Here is a 15864-nt window from a genome sequence, read left to right as displayed (position 1 = left end):
TTTAATTAGAAAGTTGAGAGAAATTAGAGTCTGCAATGAACCAACAGAATTGTAGACCAACAGATGCCGTTAGGATTTCCGTTAGATTGACCGTGTCAACTCACATAGGACAGGGAATATGAAACTGTGATTCGAATTGTTACCAGAGGGGCTTTTAAGGGAGAAGGGGAAAGGCATGTGCATCTAGAGGAGATAAGGTTGGAAGGCTTGAGAAGTCTTCTGGGTCATCCTTCATCTCTGCAAAATATCATTGAAGAAACCATAAATGTGCAAACAGAGCTTAGTTGGTGTCGTCGTCTGAAATCACAACACCCTCCCAGCAAACAAAGCAACTTCATCTGCGGGAACCTAGTTTCAGACTTTCAGGAGAGCGTCTTCTGTGAACCGTCACCGGAGTCAAATCCCGCCTGTGAGCAACACGGCACACCCCCTCACCAGGTTTAATTCCTGATTGTTGTCCAATATGTTAATTTTGCTGGGGTTTTTCTAGCAATTGTAATTCCGGTTATCTTTTCCATCCTGACATTGTTGCTTACTAGTCGTGCGTGCCATGAACCGGTCATGGTGGGTTTATATATTCTAGAATTGTTCTTGCAAAATTATATCCCATTCAATCAGTTTCTTATCAACTATTGTCCTCTTATTTCCAACCATAGCATTCTACTTTTCCAAATGGGTTTAGCGACTCCAGCTCATATTTTACTAGTATTTACTATTTAATTATGTTCATTCTATTCCAGAAGTTCTTATCATGGTTGATTGAAGTTCTAGATCACCTTAAATTCATGAATATGAAGTCAACAATTTAAATTCACACACTGTACCTACATGTACGTTTGCAAAACATAATTAGCTATAATCAGCCACGCTCATCGTACCGCCAGAAGTACCAACTACCGTCGAAGCAGTGACCCACGGATAGGCAGCCAGGCGGGCCACGACCTGAGCACAAGAGTTCCCCGGGATCACCGCTGACGCGCCGCCACGCACTCTGCCAAGACGGCATCAGAAGCTACTAAAACTGGGAACTGAGGCACATCAGTCCCACATCGAAAACAAAGAGAAGATCAGACCTCTCCTCACCTATAAAAGGTCCTCTCTTCTCTCTTCATTATTACGCATTAACTACTCATTTATTATTATGCTGCCTATATATCAACTGACTTAGGCATCGGAGAAGTGAAGACCGCCCAACGCGGTCTCCCTCTGACGCCCTGTCTTTCATTTGGCAGCCAGCAAGAATCACCAAGTATACAGAGTAGCGGTCCGCCCGCCGGACCCGCGTTAAACGAAGGTTTGGCTACCGCCAGACTTTGAGCATTAACACACACAATCAAACAGCAATTGTAGCCCCATCAATTCTTCCTCCTATCAGGCTATCACATAAGAAATTGATTCTAGCTCTTAAAGGAAATTATCTTCTGAAGATGGAGCTTTATATGTTTGCTGGAATGAGTGGAATCATTTGTTAACACAAGCTATGTTTTTTTCATTCATTTCTATCAGTTTCAGAACATTTTGTTTCTCCTCAAGTTCTGCTTTAGTTAATACTTGGAATTGCACAAGTTAGTTCAAGTTTTCACTTTTCATTACCTGGAATTATAGGCAATTTAATCTGACCCATTTGTTCATTATACACAGGCTGCTAGAGTCTTTGAAAGTCTATTGGCAGAGCCCATCTTGGAAGGTGAGGGCAACTTGTATTTCAAAAGCTTGCAACTACAACACTTGAAAAACTAATGCCGAGGTAGAAGGGAAGGGAAAGTTTGATCAGGCAAGCTGGAGGCTAGTGTATGCACCACAGATACCTAGCTTACTTTCTGTTGATCCTACTGTGGATCCTCTCAAATCCCTGGCCAGTAATATTTCATTTGGTACAGAAGTTGAAGTCCAACTTGGGAAACGTCTTACAGGTATTTTTCAAGCAAACTCCTTAATCTGTTGTCTATATTGTTGCAACTCACATGTGATTCGACTTAATTCTTATTCTAGTTTTGCTATTTGTTATTATTTAGAATATTGTCTCGCTTTAGCAAGGGAGTTGAGATGATTAATTAATTAACCTTTCAGAGGGTTACTTGTATAATATCTTTCATTGTCTTATGTGAACTGAGTTTAGTAGCAGTTTACCTTGTAATCCTTTAGTGTGGGTAGAGAGAATGTTGAATAGATGAATACTAACTACATTTTTTCTGTCTTTAAATGATGTTGAACATAGACACTTGGGAGATATTGTTACTTTTTACCTTTGAATGTTGTTATGATCCTATAGGAGATATTTGTCTCCTCCCGACCTCAATTGTTCGACAAATGAAGGACTTGGAAATGGCAATGCAATGAACATTAATCTACCAGCTTACCAGCCGCCTGCACGTTCAAAAAGCCTCATTTTTGAATATTCTGCTACAACTTGGGATTAATCTGCTAGCCATTATACTTTTAGTTGTGAACCAGATGAAGTGTTCACTTGTAGCTTTTAAATTTCCTCAACTGTCAATTGTACATATGACACTATTTGCTCAAAATTGAATGAGGCCCCTTTGTAAGTTCACAATGTTATAAATCATCAATGAAAGGAGATTACCAGTTCCAAGTTTCAATTGCAGTACATAAATGACTTCTACTTAGAGCCAAAATTTGAATGGTAATAGAATAAAGGTATACAAATTTCTCAAGTTTTGCACTAGTGGGACAAGAAATCAAATAGACAGTCACCAAAATCTCCATGAATCCTTGAATAGAGGAACATAGTTTTCTGTGGGAGGGAGAAGGTGAAATTAATCTACAGTTTCTGCATCACAAAAAATTTCATAATTCATAAGTAGCAGTATATTCAATAGCTGCTTCATAAGTAAATTGGGCATTGGTCTATGTTAACTTGTTTCCTCAAAAAATGTTGGAGTCATCAGGCCAGCAGCACAATTCATAAGTAGCAGTAAATTCAATAGCTGCTTCATAAGTATTTGGGCATTGGTCTATGTTAACATGTTTCCTCAAAAAATGTTGGTTCATCAGGCCATATTACAACAATTAATAATATGCTGCAAACAGAAAGGCTAATGGAGGGCATGACAAGTAAGGCTAACGGTGCATCAAGAACTGAACTCTCAGCCATATACTGAGTGGTAACCCGCTGCAAGAAATTTTAACTGGGCACTGAAATCAGAACACTAGACTTTCGGAGAATAAGGTCAGGGATACTCTATAATGGCCATTGGCCAAGGTTTAGAAGATCACTATTGACATTAATTTTAGTCCTAGTTTAACTTTAAAAGGAAAACTCTTCACAACACGATAATCACATCTGTTACTTGTACTATATCATATGTCTATTTCTATGTAGTCAAGAAAAGATGTCTACTTATCAGCCTTAAAACAAAATGCTTTTAGAAATAAGGTGGAACAACACCAATGTAGACTTGTCAGCCAAAACAGATCAGCAACATCTTTTGCAGTCCATGTACTCTTGTCCGGTGATTTTATAATCTTCGAATTTGGGGACCTATCCAAACCAATCAAAACTAGCTACATTACAACCCTTCAATAAATAACTAGAGAGGATTGCACTAAATAAATAGTGATCTTATCAGGAGTTACTGAAATGGAAATGATGAGATTTTGATAATGTCAACACGCTGAGAAACAATATGCAGGCATGCATCAGCTGTATAACATATAAAACACGGTTCAGTAAGTATTAGCATAGGATCAATGTTCAAAGACTTCATTATTCAACTCGTAAAGCTGACTTACGAGATAATGGTGCAGCTGATGAATATCATTCTGGCTTTTACGATTCCATCCTTAAATTAGATGAAAAGTGTCAGGTCCCTACACTATATGCCAGCAATAATGACAAGGAATTCAACTAGTTTGCTCTTGTTCTAACAAAAAGGAAACTTAGTCCAACTGAAAAACTCTTTATATCGGAGTTTGTTCGAAGAAAATGGTAAATGATTCAAAAGGTTCTGAGTCAAATGACTAATTAACATTAAGTTTCCCTTCTTATTCATTTAGTTTCTCCACAACAACCATGCATACACCTTATCAAAATAAAAGGAAACAAATGCTTACCATTTGAAGATAACCTTTTTAGATTGCAGCTCCCCTGGGTAAAGATAAATATAAGAACATATTTCATCAGCACATGAAGCCATTTTGACATCTTCTTCTGCAAGGGACCCTGCAATGACGGTAACCTTTAGCAAAATCCTTAAATTGTAAACATGTATACTAATTGCATACAGCATAGTTCCAAAAACATAATAAAAAATAAAAAAAGACGAAAGATGAAATCTTTTCTATTTTCATGTTTATTAAACCCCTCCGAAGGGTAAAATCATTCTCAGATTGACTAAAGAATGAAGTGAGAGAATACACCTGAAGATGGCAAAACTGTCAACAGCGGAGAAGAAAGGCCAAACAGCATCTCTTCTGCCTATTTTGCAAATTGGGTTTTAAGCATGGATCAAGTATATGCTCTACTCTTCATTTGCTCTGGTGTTCTGTTCTGCTCTCTGAGACACAATACTAATAATTTAGGGAGATAAAGTAGAGATATAGAGAAAACCACAAACATATATAAAAAGTTATATTGAACAAGAAGAGATGAAAAAATGAATCTATTCACAGAAGAGGCTCCAAAAAACTCGGACCGTGCCTAGGGTTTTCTTCAAGATCTCCTAGCCTTCTTGTCAGGCGGCGCTCATCGGTGGTGGTTCGCCATGCCGACTGGGCTGCTGCCGGGCGGGTTTTGAAAGTAATGGCCGTGTAGTCTTCTGAATGGGGGTGGCTCGAGGTTTGGCAAAGGAGTCCTGGCTGATCGGTTTGTGCAGGTTTTGGTGGGTCGTCGGAGCTTCCACGACTTTTGGCGGCGGGGTTTCGTCGGAGCTCTCCTGGACATGTGATGGTGGCGTGGCTATGGCGGTTTTTTGGGTGATGGTGTGGCAGCGCAGCTTTGGTGGTCTGGGAGGATCGCTGCAGGGGCGAGGCCATGGTGGATCTGGAGCGATCGTTGTGGCGGCGTGGCTAGGAGGTTCTGCACGATCTCGTGGGGGTCACGGCCACTACAGGTCTGGCGGTGATCGTCGGCGCTGGTGGAGGATGGTTTTGGTGGCTGGCTCGGGTCAATCTTTTGTTGGGCCTTGGGCTGGACTCATCTCCTTGGGCTGCTCTCTTGGGCCTTATTTTGGGCTGGTTTTGCCCTAGTTTTATATTTTATTTTTTAGTTACTCTAATATTTCCTTGCTTTGGGAATCCTAGGTTTGTATTACTCTCTAATTTTGTTAGAGAACTACGCACTTTTGTGCCTCTAGCAAATCCTCTTGAGTAGTTACGACGGAGGATTCTCGAGATAAGGACGTGGGAAGCTTTTGGTTCCTGGGTCTCCTTGCCTAGTACTTGACTTTGAGTCTTTTACTACTTGCTTCTTAGTTCTCTCTAGTTGTACACCAATTGAGGTCTCTAGGCGACTAGGTTTACTTTTCAAAAGAGAGGTTTTGTAGTGAGGATTTGATCTCCTGTATATAGGCTCAATAAGTGAGCGCATTTGTTAACAGTGAGGGTCACCTGTCCTTTGCCTGGTAGCTTATACCATGTATGATTTTGGTGTAAGACAGCATTCGATGTACGTGTCTTCTGGCCATGGATAATTGAATGATATTATCTCCTTTTCTCAAAAAAAAAAAAAAGAAGAGATGAAGAGTACCTGAAGAAAGTGATTGGATGTGAGGAGAGAATAACCATTATTGATTGCTCTCTCTTGTTTCTCTTTAGCTTTCCTCTTCATTCTTTCCTTGTCTCTGTTAGCTCATCCACACCAATAAATGTCCAAAACAGTTATATATCTTCTGGATTTAGTTGATATATTTGATGCAGTTGGGTTTAAAACCGAAGAATCTTAAAACGTTTACCTGTATCGAATCGACATCCGGAAAGAGAAATTTCTAGAGGGTGAAGAAACGTGGCATGAGGGCCTATGGGCTGTCATTGAAAATGAGACGGCAATGCCACTTCGAAATCGAGATGGCAAGATTTGGGATTGCGATCGGCGACTAGGTGGCCACTCGGAAAGTGAAACATTTTTTTTTTTTTTTTTTGAGAATGAAAGTGAAACATTAAACAAATTAATTTGATAAATAAAAATTTGTATTTATACCCCGTGAAACTTCAGTGGGTGTAAAAGTTGAAACTTCCCACAAAAATCTAAAATTTGAATCTCCCGCCCTAATATTGTAACCCTATACCATAACCCTAAACTTAAAGCCTCAAAAGCAACTGTGTAGGTACAATTCTTGTACATGTCGTATTGGCATTCCCATACAAAGCTTGAAGACTCTTTACTGATCTCAGGAAAACAGGTAAATGCATTTGCATAAGCATGGGGACAGTTTATTGTGGAGTCCGATTTTGGAAAGTAGGTTTTTGATTTCATGAATTTACGTTTTTAAATGGTCTTCTAATAGTTAAATTCATAGTATTGATGTCCTAGGGTTTGTTAGGCCGTCCCTATTCCTAATTGCTTTTTTCCTTAAGATTTGTGGAGTTCCTTTAAGGGAAGTTTCTTTCCTAATTAATGTGTATTAGGGTAACATCTTTTCATAGGAGGTGGGTGGCCGTCAGTTGCATACATATTGAGGATTATACACGGGCAAATATATATATTCCAGAACGCAAGAATTTTTGTTAGAGTCTTGCTTGTTAGTTTGGTTTTGAACTTGAGTCTTCACAAAAGAGTTATGCACTTGGTCCATGAATAAGTGTCATTGATTGTGTTCTCATATTCATAAAACTCTCTTGAGATCAGTAGAGAGACTGTGAAGAAAGAAGAACAAGATTTGAAGATCGTTCAAGTGAAGGAGTTCTAGAAGGAAGACAAACTTTGTATTAGATTTTGTGTGAATCTTATAGCCGAGCTAGTGCTATTCAAAGTTTGTAAAAGAACATATCCTTTTCAATATGATGATCTTTATTTTGGGTTCTCAAGAGTAAGAGCCCCGCAGTGTTTTTAATCTCATACTTGAGGTTTTCACTGCGTAACCAAAATCTGGTGTTTAGTTTGTTATTTTGGTTTCTGCTGCCCAGTAAGGATTGATCAGTGCACTGCAATCCCCATTCTCCAGAAAATCACATTCTGTCCTTGTATTTTCAAACTGAATTGTGAGGAGCTATAGAGTTGGAAAATTTTTATGTCCGCAAGATGGAGCTTGGTCATATGAATCTAATTTGTACTCGTTTTGACTTCAATTCATGATTTCATGTAGTTAACTAAAGATACCTTTATAAATATTATATTTATAAATTAGATTCGTGAAAGGTCTACTCCGTTGAGACATACCTAGTTGGAGAAACCGACTGTTGGATGAGATGAATGGAATATTTTATGCTTGTTGTAAAAAAAATTTAGCTAGTTTCATCCTCGTTTCTTCATCGATCAACATGGTCAACCGATGTTATCATTATAAGCCTCTATATAGAAATTAAATTCCTCAAAGTACAAATCCATCAAGATATACAAAACTGGGGAAACCGACCATTTGATGAGAGGCTTGGAATATTTTGTATCTGTTGTAAAATATTCAACCAATTTCATTCTCATTTATACTTATTAGTATATGCGTATATAGGTTTGACCGCTCAAACCGATGTTGAAACAACTGCATAACGGGTTAATTTTTTCCATACTACAAAGTAATTAAACAATTACATGGATAATGATAAATTTATCGATTTTCAATTTCAATCTTTTAGATCGCACGAAGTTCTTTAGTATCTACTAATGTGATCTAACTTGTTTGATGGTTATATGGCAAATGTATACCTTCTAAAACCAACAAGGCGGAGGAAATACAATTTGAAAAATGGACCGTTTGATGTGATTATGGCAGGGAAATATGACTATGGTAAAAAATTTGCATATTTTCATCATCGTCTCGACCTCCATCCTCATAGTCAACCCTAAACCCTAAATACTTATCAAACTAAAACGCTCGTAAAAACTCCAACGCAACTTTTTGCTCAATCAGTCGGCGCTCATACTCTTGTGAGGATGAGATGTATCAACCTATTATCTCCCTGTGATTCGACTCCTCTTAGGGAAGTATAAGGGTATATAAGGTTGACCGTTTTGACCAATGTCGAAACGACATTGGACCGGGTTATCTTTTTTACATACTATCCATGGATTATGTCAAATCCATCAATTTCCAATTTCAATATTTTGGATCGCACGAAACCCTTATGTGTTTAGCTACTAATGTGGTCTAACTTATTACTTGGGTTATATGAAAATGTATACTTTCCAAAACCAACAAGCTGCCAAGCTGGCGGAAATAAAATTTGAAAAATTTGACCGTTGGATGTGATCATGGCGCATAAATATGATTTTGGTAAAAAATCTACATGTTTTCATCATCGTTTAAGATTCCATCCACATGGTCAACCATAAACCCTAAATACTCATCAAACTAAAACGCTCAGCAACCACCATTGGATGTTATCATGATAAGAAGATATAGTTATGGTCAAAATTTCAGGCATTTTCGTCGTTGTTTGGGTCTTGATCTACTGGGTCAACTCTAAACCCTAAATACCACAAAACTAATATATATATATATATATATATGCTCATAACCGGTCCTTCACAATTTATTTTTTCAATCTGTCAGCTCTCACACTCTGGTGGGTATGAGATATATAAACAAATTTAAAAATTTTCTAGAAGTTCATCTCCTCCTGATATAGCTCCCCTTAGGAAAGTATAAAGGTTAGTTTGGGATTGCTGTGACTTTTAAAAAAAACTACTGCATCTGTGTTGTGAGAATAATTAGCTGTGAATTAAAACAGTTTCATGTTTGGTAAATAATATTTTTAAAAGTGCTGTCAGTACATAAAACAACTGCAGACTGTGTTTTGATCCACAACAGCTTCTAAAAGCAACCACTACGCTGCTTCTAAAATCTGCTGCCAGTGACCTATAACTTTCAATTAAAGCTGCTTTTTATTTATTTACCAAACACAATAAAATCCAAAATTTTGAACAAAAGCTGATTTTTTTTAAAGCGAAGCAATCCCAAACGGGGCCTAAGTGTATAAAGAGTTGACCGCTTAGTTTGATGTCGAATTGACGGCAGATCAGGTTAATTTTTTTACACAGTACCTACTAATACGCTATAAATAGATGGGTAATCTCAAATTTACCGATTTTCAGTTACCAAATTTTAGATAGCACAAAATCCTTATATGCCTAATAATGTGGTCTAACTTGCTTATTAGGTGTGTTACAAAATTATACCTTCCAAGAGCAACATGGTGAGGGAAATATAATTTATCAAAATTGGTTGTTGGATGTTATCATGATAAGAATATATGGTTATGGTCAAAATTTCAGCTATTTTCGTCGTCGTTTGGGTCTCAATATACGTGGTCAACCTTAAACCTTAAATACACATAAAACTAATATGCACGTAACCCCTCATACACAACTTATTTTTTCGATCTGTCAGCTCTAACATTCTCGTGTGTATGAGATATATAAACTAATGTAAAAATTTCAGGAAATTTATCTCCTCATAATTCAGCTCCCCTTAGAGATGTATAGGAGTATAGAGGGTTGACCGCTTTGTTCGATGTCAAAATGACGGCGGATCGGGTTAACTTTTTTACACAGTACCTATTAATACATTAAGTAAATGGGAAGTCTCAAATTTATCGATTTCTAAGTTCGATTATATGGATCGCACAAAATCCTCATATGCTTACTAATATGGTCTAACTTGTTTATTAGTCATATGGAAAAGTATATCTCCCATAACCAACAAGGTGGAGGAATTAGAATTTATCAAATTTGACCGTTGGATGTTATTATGACAAGAAGAAGTAGTTACAGTCAAAATTTCAACTATTTTTGTTGTCGTTTGGGTCTCGATCTATATGGTCAACCATGAACCCTAAATACACATAAAACTAATATGTGCGTAACCGACTATACACAACTTATTTTTTCGATCTGTTAGCTCTCACACCCTCGTGGGTATGAGCTACATAAACTAATGTAAAAATTTCGGGAAATTAATCTCCTCGTGGTTCAGCTCCCCTTAGGGCTGTATAGGCATATAGAGGGTTGACCGCTTTGTTCAATGTCGAAATGACCGCGGATCATCAGATTAAATATTTTTACATAGTACTTGTTAATATGCAAGTTGGTCTAAATTATGTTGTTTTCGCTACAATATTAGATTTCCATGTGTCCCGATTATTTTTTATGTTTTGATTTCAATGATTTCATTTTAAACAAAAGTTTGGGTCTTTCGCTTCTTGCCTTTATGATTTGGTAGATTTAATTTGATGCGTTGAATGTTGGAATTACATGGTTTTACGTCTATCAAAAAATTGAAGCTCATTATTACCCTGTTAAAAGCTTATAAATTCTGTTCAATTTGTGTGATCAAATTAAGATAATATGAGTGGTGAGGTAGCTAGTATCCCTCTGCTTATGCATTGGATATACTTGAGTAGTTTACATAATTTCAGTTACATCAGCTTCCCTTTTTTTTGGCAGTAATCTGGTTGATGTTAGTCATTACATTTACAATTGGAATATGTTGTGAATGTAAATAGATTTTAACTAACAGAATAAAGTTGACACCAGGAATCTGTATCTTTTTAAGTTTTTATATACAACCTACACAAATTCAACGTTTTAGCATGCAACTTTAGACAAGCTTTATGTTTAAGCACAAAAGTTCGTCCTCCTTTTCCCTCTGCCAATCTTGCCAGATTGACACAGACGCTGATGTGCATTTTACTGGCAGCTGAACCAAAGCAAAATTGGTGTGCTTTACTGTATTAGAGAGGGTTTAAGCACTAAAAGAACTTGGTTACTGTGACAGAGGCCAGGTATTTTCATTGGAGTTGGGTTGAGCTGAAAACCAATCATAAAAGAATCCATACAAAGAAAACAAAACCAAGCACTTAAATTTTGCGCTGTTTGTAAGGCTTGCTGTATATATTGTGAACATCCCAAGCACAAATCGAATTGAGTAGCTGCAGACCAAGAGGTTTCCCTAGACCAGATCCTGATTGAAGTTGCTCGATCTTGGCATTCACTTACATACATATCATCTGTAACTGTTGTGTCATTATTCAAAGCATGTATTGCAGAAATCAGTGTGTACAATGTATCTTTCTGTGTACCAGCTGAAACAGAAACAGAAACTTATCAGGTTCACCCTTCATTTTAACTGGTTGCTGTAGTTCACAACCTCACATGCAAGTGGTAATGCCATGCTTCGAGATGTTAACGTTGAAGTACTTCAAAAGGAACATATTAGTAATGTCATACTTTAGAAGGCAACCAACATATCTGAAACGTTAAACTCTGCCAGAGTTTATGGGTACAATGACAGCTTCTATGCATAAAAAGTGAAATTAAGGATCAGGTCTATTATTGAAGTGACTTAATTTGTTTAACTCTATGTAAGAGATGGGTACAATTACAGCTCTATTATTGAAGTAACGTGAAATTTTTTGTGTAAGGATCAATCTACTAGTGACATTTAATTGGAGAAAGGAACCAAGTTTATTTTTAAAAAATCAAGTTTATCTCCAAATCAAGTAGGCATACAGAGACACATCACGCAGCATCAGTTAACGAACATATCATTCTTCAATATATTCATATATTGAATATTCTGCTTCTCATTTGATATATGTACTATTTCAATTGTGTGTGTGTGTATATTATTTCCAGTGTTTTTTGTACTAATCTCAGTTTCTGCCTCTTATTTGATTGTGTTTTCTATTTTATTCTATAGAACACACTTGATACTGCTACACATACAGCAAGTTCTGCTCTATGATGCACTGGTATTATATCTTTCACCAGCATATAATATAAGCTACCACATTCCAAAAAAAATCACTGCAAAATCTCAAAACCTTTACATACTAGTGATCAACCACTCATTGCCTAAGTTATCCCAGTACTGAGAGCCTCTCTCTCTAAACTTAGAGAGAGAAACCAGATCTAGAACTATAGCTCTCTCCCCCTTCTCTCTTCCCCAGATTGTGAATTTGTTATCCCTCCGGATCTCGATCGGTGGCTTGAGAGCTGGGGGGGACTCTCCTTGCTCTGTCTTGCATTCACTTCATCTCCCTTGATTATCTCACACCCTCTGTGGTGGCTTTACATCCTCTGTGGTGGCTTTATACCCTCTTTGTGGTGATTTCCTGACTTATGTTCAGATTTAGAGGACTTTGTTCCTTCTTTCTTTGTCAAACATCCCAGAAAATTTTCAAATCCACAAACCTCCATGATTCCCCTCACCCATTTCCTCACATAAACTCCCCTCCAACTACCAAAGACTTGTTCCTTGAAGATTCTTATGGCTACCTCTTAAAAGTGAGAAACACTTACCTAGAGGTGTATGGGTGCTCACGCATGGGTGTTTCACCCCCCATTCACCATTGGATTTTTTCTTTGCTATTGGCTTCTGTCCCATTTCGGTGGCGTCGGTTTCTTCCCAGTTTGAGTTTCTCTGGTGGAGAAGAGAGTGTTAGTAGGGTTTGGCTCCAATTTATCATCTCATTACCTTGGTTTCGATTGGATTTGTATTTTGGGATTGTTTTGGCAGCGGTTATTGGATTTTATCTCCTCGATATGGCACTTTTCCCTACTTTTTTACTCCGGGCAGCGGCGGCACGGATGGCTTGGGTGGCGGCTGTTGTATTGTAGGAGATGATGTTTTTCTTAATTTTTAGGGTTACACTCTTTTGCCCTATCTATGTGGATTTGGGTTGAGTAGTAATTTTCCTTGTTAGGTTTACTTGTAATTGGGCCTTGTTTGGGCTCTTTCCATTGGGTTATTCCCCTTTGGTTTTTAATGAATGATTTCATTGACCAAAAAACAAAAAAAACCACTCATTGCATTCCACAGAAGATCCAAATATAGATGCTCAGAAAATATGATGCACCTTGTTTTGTTTTCAGAAAAATACAAATAAAAAACAATATATATATATATATATATATATATATATATATATATATATATATATATATACGGATCCGTTCGAGAGCGGACGTCCGCAACCCAGAAAAAGTGTGGACGTCGCTGCTCCGGCCTCGATCAAGCGGCGACGGCGCGGCACGGCTTGCCGGAGGGATGCTGGGGGTCGTGCGGAGGGGTCTGCGGTCCGATGGAGTCGCCGGCGACGGTTCTGCAGTGCTGCACAGAACCTGCAACTGCAGGTGAGGTGGCTGCCCAGAAACCGGCAAGCCCGACCTCCTCCGACCTCGAACGCCGCCCAGAAGAGGTCTGGGACGTCTCCGGCCTCCCTCCGGCCAGCCCGCGCCGCCGCCGCCGCCTGGAAGCCGCCTGCTGCATCGACGTCCGCACTTTAGCGACAGTGCGGACGTCCGCCCTTGATCGGGCCTATATATATATAGTGGACCTAGTTTCATTAAGAATTGATCCAGTCTGTATCAGTTAACAAGTCAGCTTCTTAATGAAAGGTGCAATGAGTACTGTTGTTAGATGATCCTATAAGCAAAAAAAAAAAAAAAAAAAATGATCAATAAGGAGGGGGGAACAAACTTACGTGCAAGTCCAATTCCAGGAATGGTGACGTTGTGCCAAGGGTTATAGAGTTGCTGTAGGTTCTGTCATGAGAAGCAGAATCAACAGTGAAGATCCATGGACTGAAGGAAGACATGCTTTTTGGTGATGGTCCAGTACTCCAGTATTTCCTGCTGCTTGGACAACAAATATACCAACCTTTACGGCTGATAGTGAAGCCATATCTGTAGGGTTGAAAAACGTTGCAACTCCGGGAGGACGTCTATTGGGAGTGATTGATAAGCTTATTATGTCAACCCCATCCTAAGCAACCTGGAATGCAAATAAAGTATCAAAATTAAATATTCTAGAAGCTGGCAAAGGATAACATAAAAATAAAATTGTTTTTCGTTTTGGTTAAGAAACCCCACTGAAGATTCATCAGCTGTTTGATAGGTTATAGTTTTCAGAAATGCCAAGTAAATTGCAGGTACCTGGTCTATTGCGGCAACAATATCAGCAGCAAAGCCTCCAAAGCTTTTGTAAAATGCCCTGTAAACAGAAATAGTGGAATAAATAGGCATGTGAGTGATGTGATTAAGACGGTATAACCGAATATACTCACAATTCTTACACACCCAAAATGGCCACAGAGAAGAAAAAAAAGTGACTGTATAGAGCTACATAGTTACATTTCTACCAGCATGCAGCAAAAAACACAACAAGACTATACAAAGAGACTTGGGTCTAGATTAATTACTGTGAATGAGGAGCCATCCCACTTGCATCTCCAACTCATTTTTGTACATCTTGCGACTCTCAAGTCTTAAGAACCTCCAATTTATAAGTAAGAACAGATCAATGTATCTAAGAACAAGGATGTCTAGATAATTATATAGAACTCGACATTCTAAGATTTCATCTAAAGCTAAGAACTATTCCTTAACTAATGAGTAGTTATATACTTACATAAGTTTTGTATTCCAATACCAACTGAGGCCTAGCATAGATGCAATTCCAAATACCAACAGAGTAAATTTCATATACTCTTCTATACACAACAAGCAAAATAACAAATAGTACATTGAGTTGGACAGTTAACAATTGATGAGTTCTAAAGTTTCCAACCAAGAACAAGAAAAGAGGCAATACAATTAATAAGTTTTATTTTATATAACTCAGACAATGATATAAGATTTCACTATCAATAAGAATAAGCCTATAGAGAACAACTATGAATTGAAAAACTTACTCTCAGTCCTGAAGGCATCTTTGTTTTGACCGGGCCAAGTTTCATCGTTCCACCACCAACCTTCTGAGCAGCGGGAGGTAGAGAACCAAGTCAAGCAACCTTGGCCTTACGTTTGCCTCAAAATGCCAGGACATGACTTATAAATTGTTTCTTGGAGTGAGCCTCCCACTTCTGTACATCCTGGGAGAGATCAACCTCCTCAGCTGTAAGCCAATTAACATGTCATTAGAATAACTGTGGACGCAGAAGACAATGAACTAGCAGGTTCCTCCAAAAAAGGGAACAAAAAATTGACTGGATATAGGCCTTGTGGCTTATGTACACATTCCATCTTATAATACATCCACAGACCCTAAAGACCAGATATGCCTATCAGAAGTCCAAAAGCACATATATTATGTCATTGTTATTGTCTTGCTAGTGCTATTTACCACAGACAGAAACCAGGCTTTCAAAATTGTACTGTTATTGTTTCTCTGTACATCTAGAATCATGAGGATTTAGTTTATCAAAGAAATAGATGTGCACACCACTCACTGAGAGCACACATATCATATTGCAGTTAATTTTGCAACCCCAAATGGGTTTGTGCTCAAAGCATCAAATTCCAATTGGTTGAATTCATTCCCTTCCCTTGTATTGTTCTGTAAACATATCACGTATACTGATTTTAAGACAAAGGAAAAGATTAAATAATTCATTTCCCAAATCAGAAGATCTATTGAGAGACAAAACCAGATGCTATTCCTTTCAAAAAGAAAAAAAGGAAAAGAAAAAAAACCAGATGCTATTATCTAAAGTAATGTTATGGGCCTCATTAAAGAAAAGGAAGAAACTGCTTAATTTCATAGTCAGAGAGTAACCATATCTTGCAAGTAATAAGTCACATAACCGCAAAACCAACTCAATTTTGAAACCAAATAAGTAAAAATATACAGAAAAAGATTAAATAAACAAATAAATGAAAACATGCATCATTTGGTCTAGCGGCATAGTCTCCCCTTCATAAATAGGAGGTTGTGAGTTTGACTCACGAAAAATTAGTTGTAGCATTTG

The 15864-nt window shown here is 37.9% G+C and overlaps 1 protein-coding gene and 2 long non-coding RNA genes across 7 annotated transcripts; 1 reads left to right on the top strand and 2 right to left on the bottom strand.

Moving 5' to 3' along the window:
• Nucleotides 1-360: 360 nt before the first annotated feature.
• LOC133725412 (uncharacterized) lies at nucleotides 361-2552 on the top strand. Of its 2 annotated transcripts, none has more exons than XR_009854427.1 (3): nucleotides 361-438; nucleotides 1642-1913; nucleotides 2273-2552. It is a non-coding gene; the product is annotated as an uncharacterized LOC133725412 (long non-coding RNA). The 2 variants fall into 2 exon arrangements; XR_009854426.1 differs by having other exon boundaries at nucleotides 2219-2552.
• A 76-nt stretch (nucleotides 2553-2628) lies between these two features.
• On the bottom strand, nucleotides 2629-14255 carry LOC133724448 (subtilisin-like protease SBT2.3). Of its 4 annotated transcripts, none has more exons than XM_062151195.1 (4): nucleotides 13600-13734; nucleotides 4075-4183; nucleotides 3754-3803; nucleotides 2629-2791 (listed from the first exon to the last, which is right to left on the bottom strand). In XM_062151195.1, the coding sequence occupies exons 1-4, from the start codon at nucleotides 13711-13713 to the stop codon at nucleotides 2783-2785; spliced, it is 282 nt and encodes a 93-aa protein (XP_062007179.1). In that variant the 5' UTR covers nucleotides 13714-13734; the 3' UTR covers nucleotides 2629-2782. The 4 variants fall into 4 exon arrangements, with proteins under 4 accessions (XP_062007179.1, XP_062007177.1, XP_062007178.1 ...); XM_062151193.1 differs by lacking the exon at nucleotides 2629-2791 and adding an exon at nucleotides 2992-3664; XM_062151194.1 differs by lacking the exons at nucleotides 2629-2791; nucleotides 3754-3803 and adding an exon at nucleotides 2993-3664.
• Nucleotides 4381-6058, bottom strand: LOC133724449 (uncharacterized). Its single transcript, XR_009853690.1, has 3 exons — nucleotides 5913-6058; nucleotides 5708-5801; nucleotides 4381-4517 (listed from the first exon to the last, which is right to left on the bottom strand). It is a non-coding gene; the product is annotated as an uncharacterized LOC133724449 (long non-coding RNA).
• Nucleotides 14256-15864: the final 1609 nt, after the last annotated feature.

Source organism: Rosa rugosa, chromosome 1 (genome assembly GCF_958449725.1).
Source record: "Rosa rugosa chromosome 1, drRosRugo1.1, whole genome shotgun sequence".
Taxonomy (NCBI): Eukaryota; Viridiplantae; Streptophyta; class Magnoliopsida; order Rosales; family Rosaceae; genus Rosa; species Rosa rugosa.
Note: the sequence above shows the minus strand (reverse complement) of the source record. Positions and strands in the feature narration are given on the sequence as shown.

Excerpts from the sequence above, each read along its gene's own strand:
- LOC133724448 (XM_062151192.1), bottom strand. The coding sequence starts at position 13,799 with ATGGCTTCACTATCAGCCGTAAAG. Across the intron at positions 13,661-13,775 it reads CTTCACTATCAGCCGTAAAG|AACCTACAGCAACTCTATAA; the intron begins GTTGGTATATTT and ends TTCTCATGACAG. Across the intron at positions 11,197-13,599 it reads TCCTGGAATTGGACTTGCAC|CTGGTACACAGAAAGATACA; the intron begins GTAAGTTTGTTC and ends TTTCTGTTTCAG.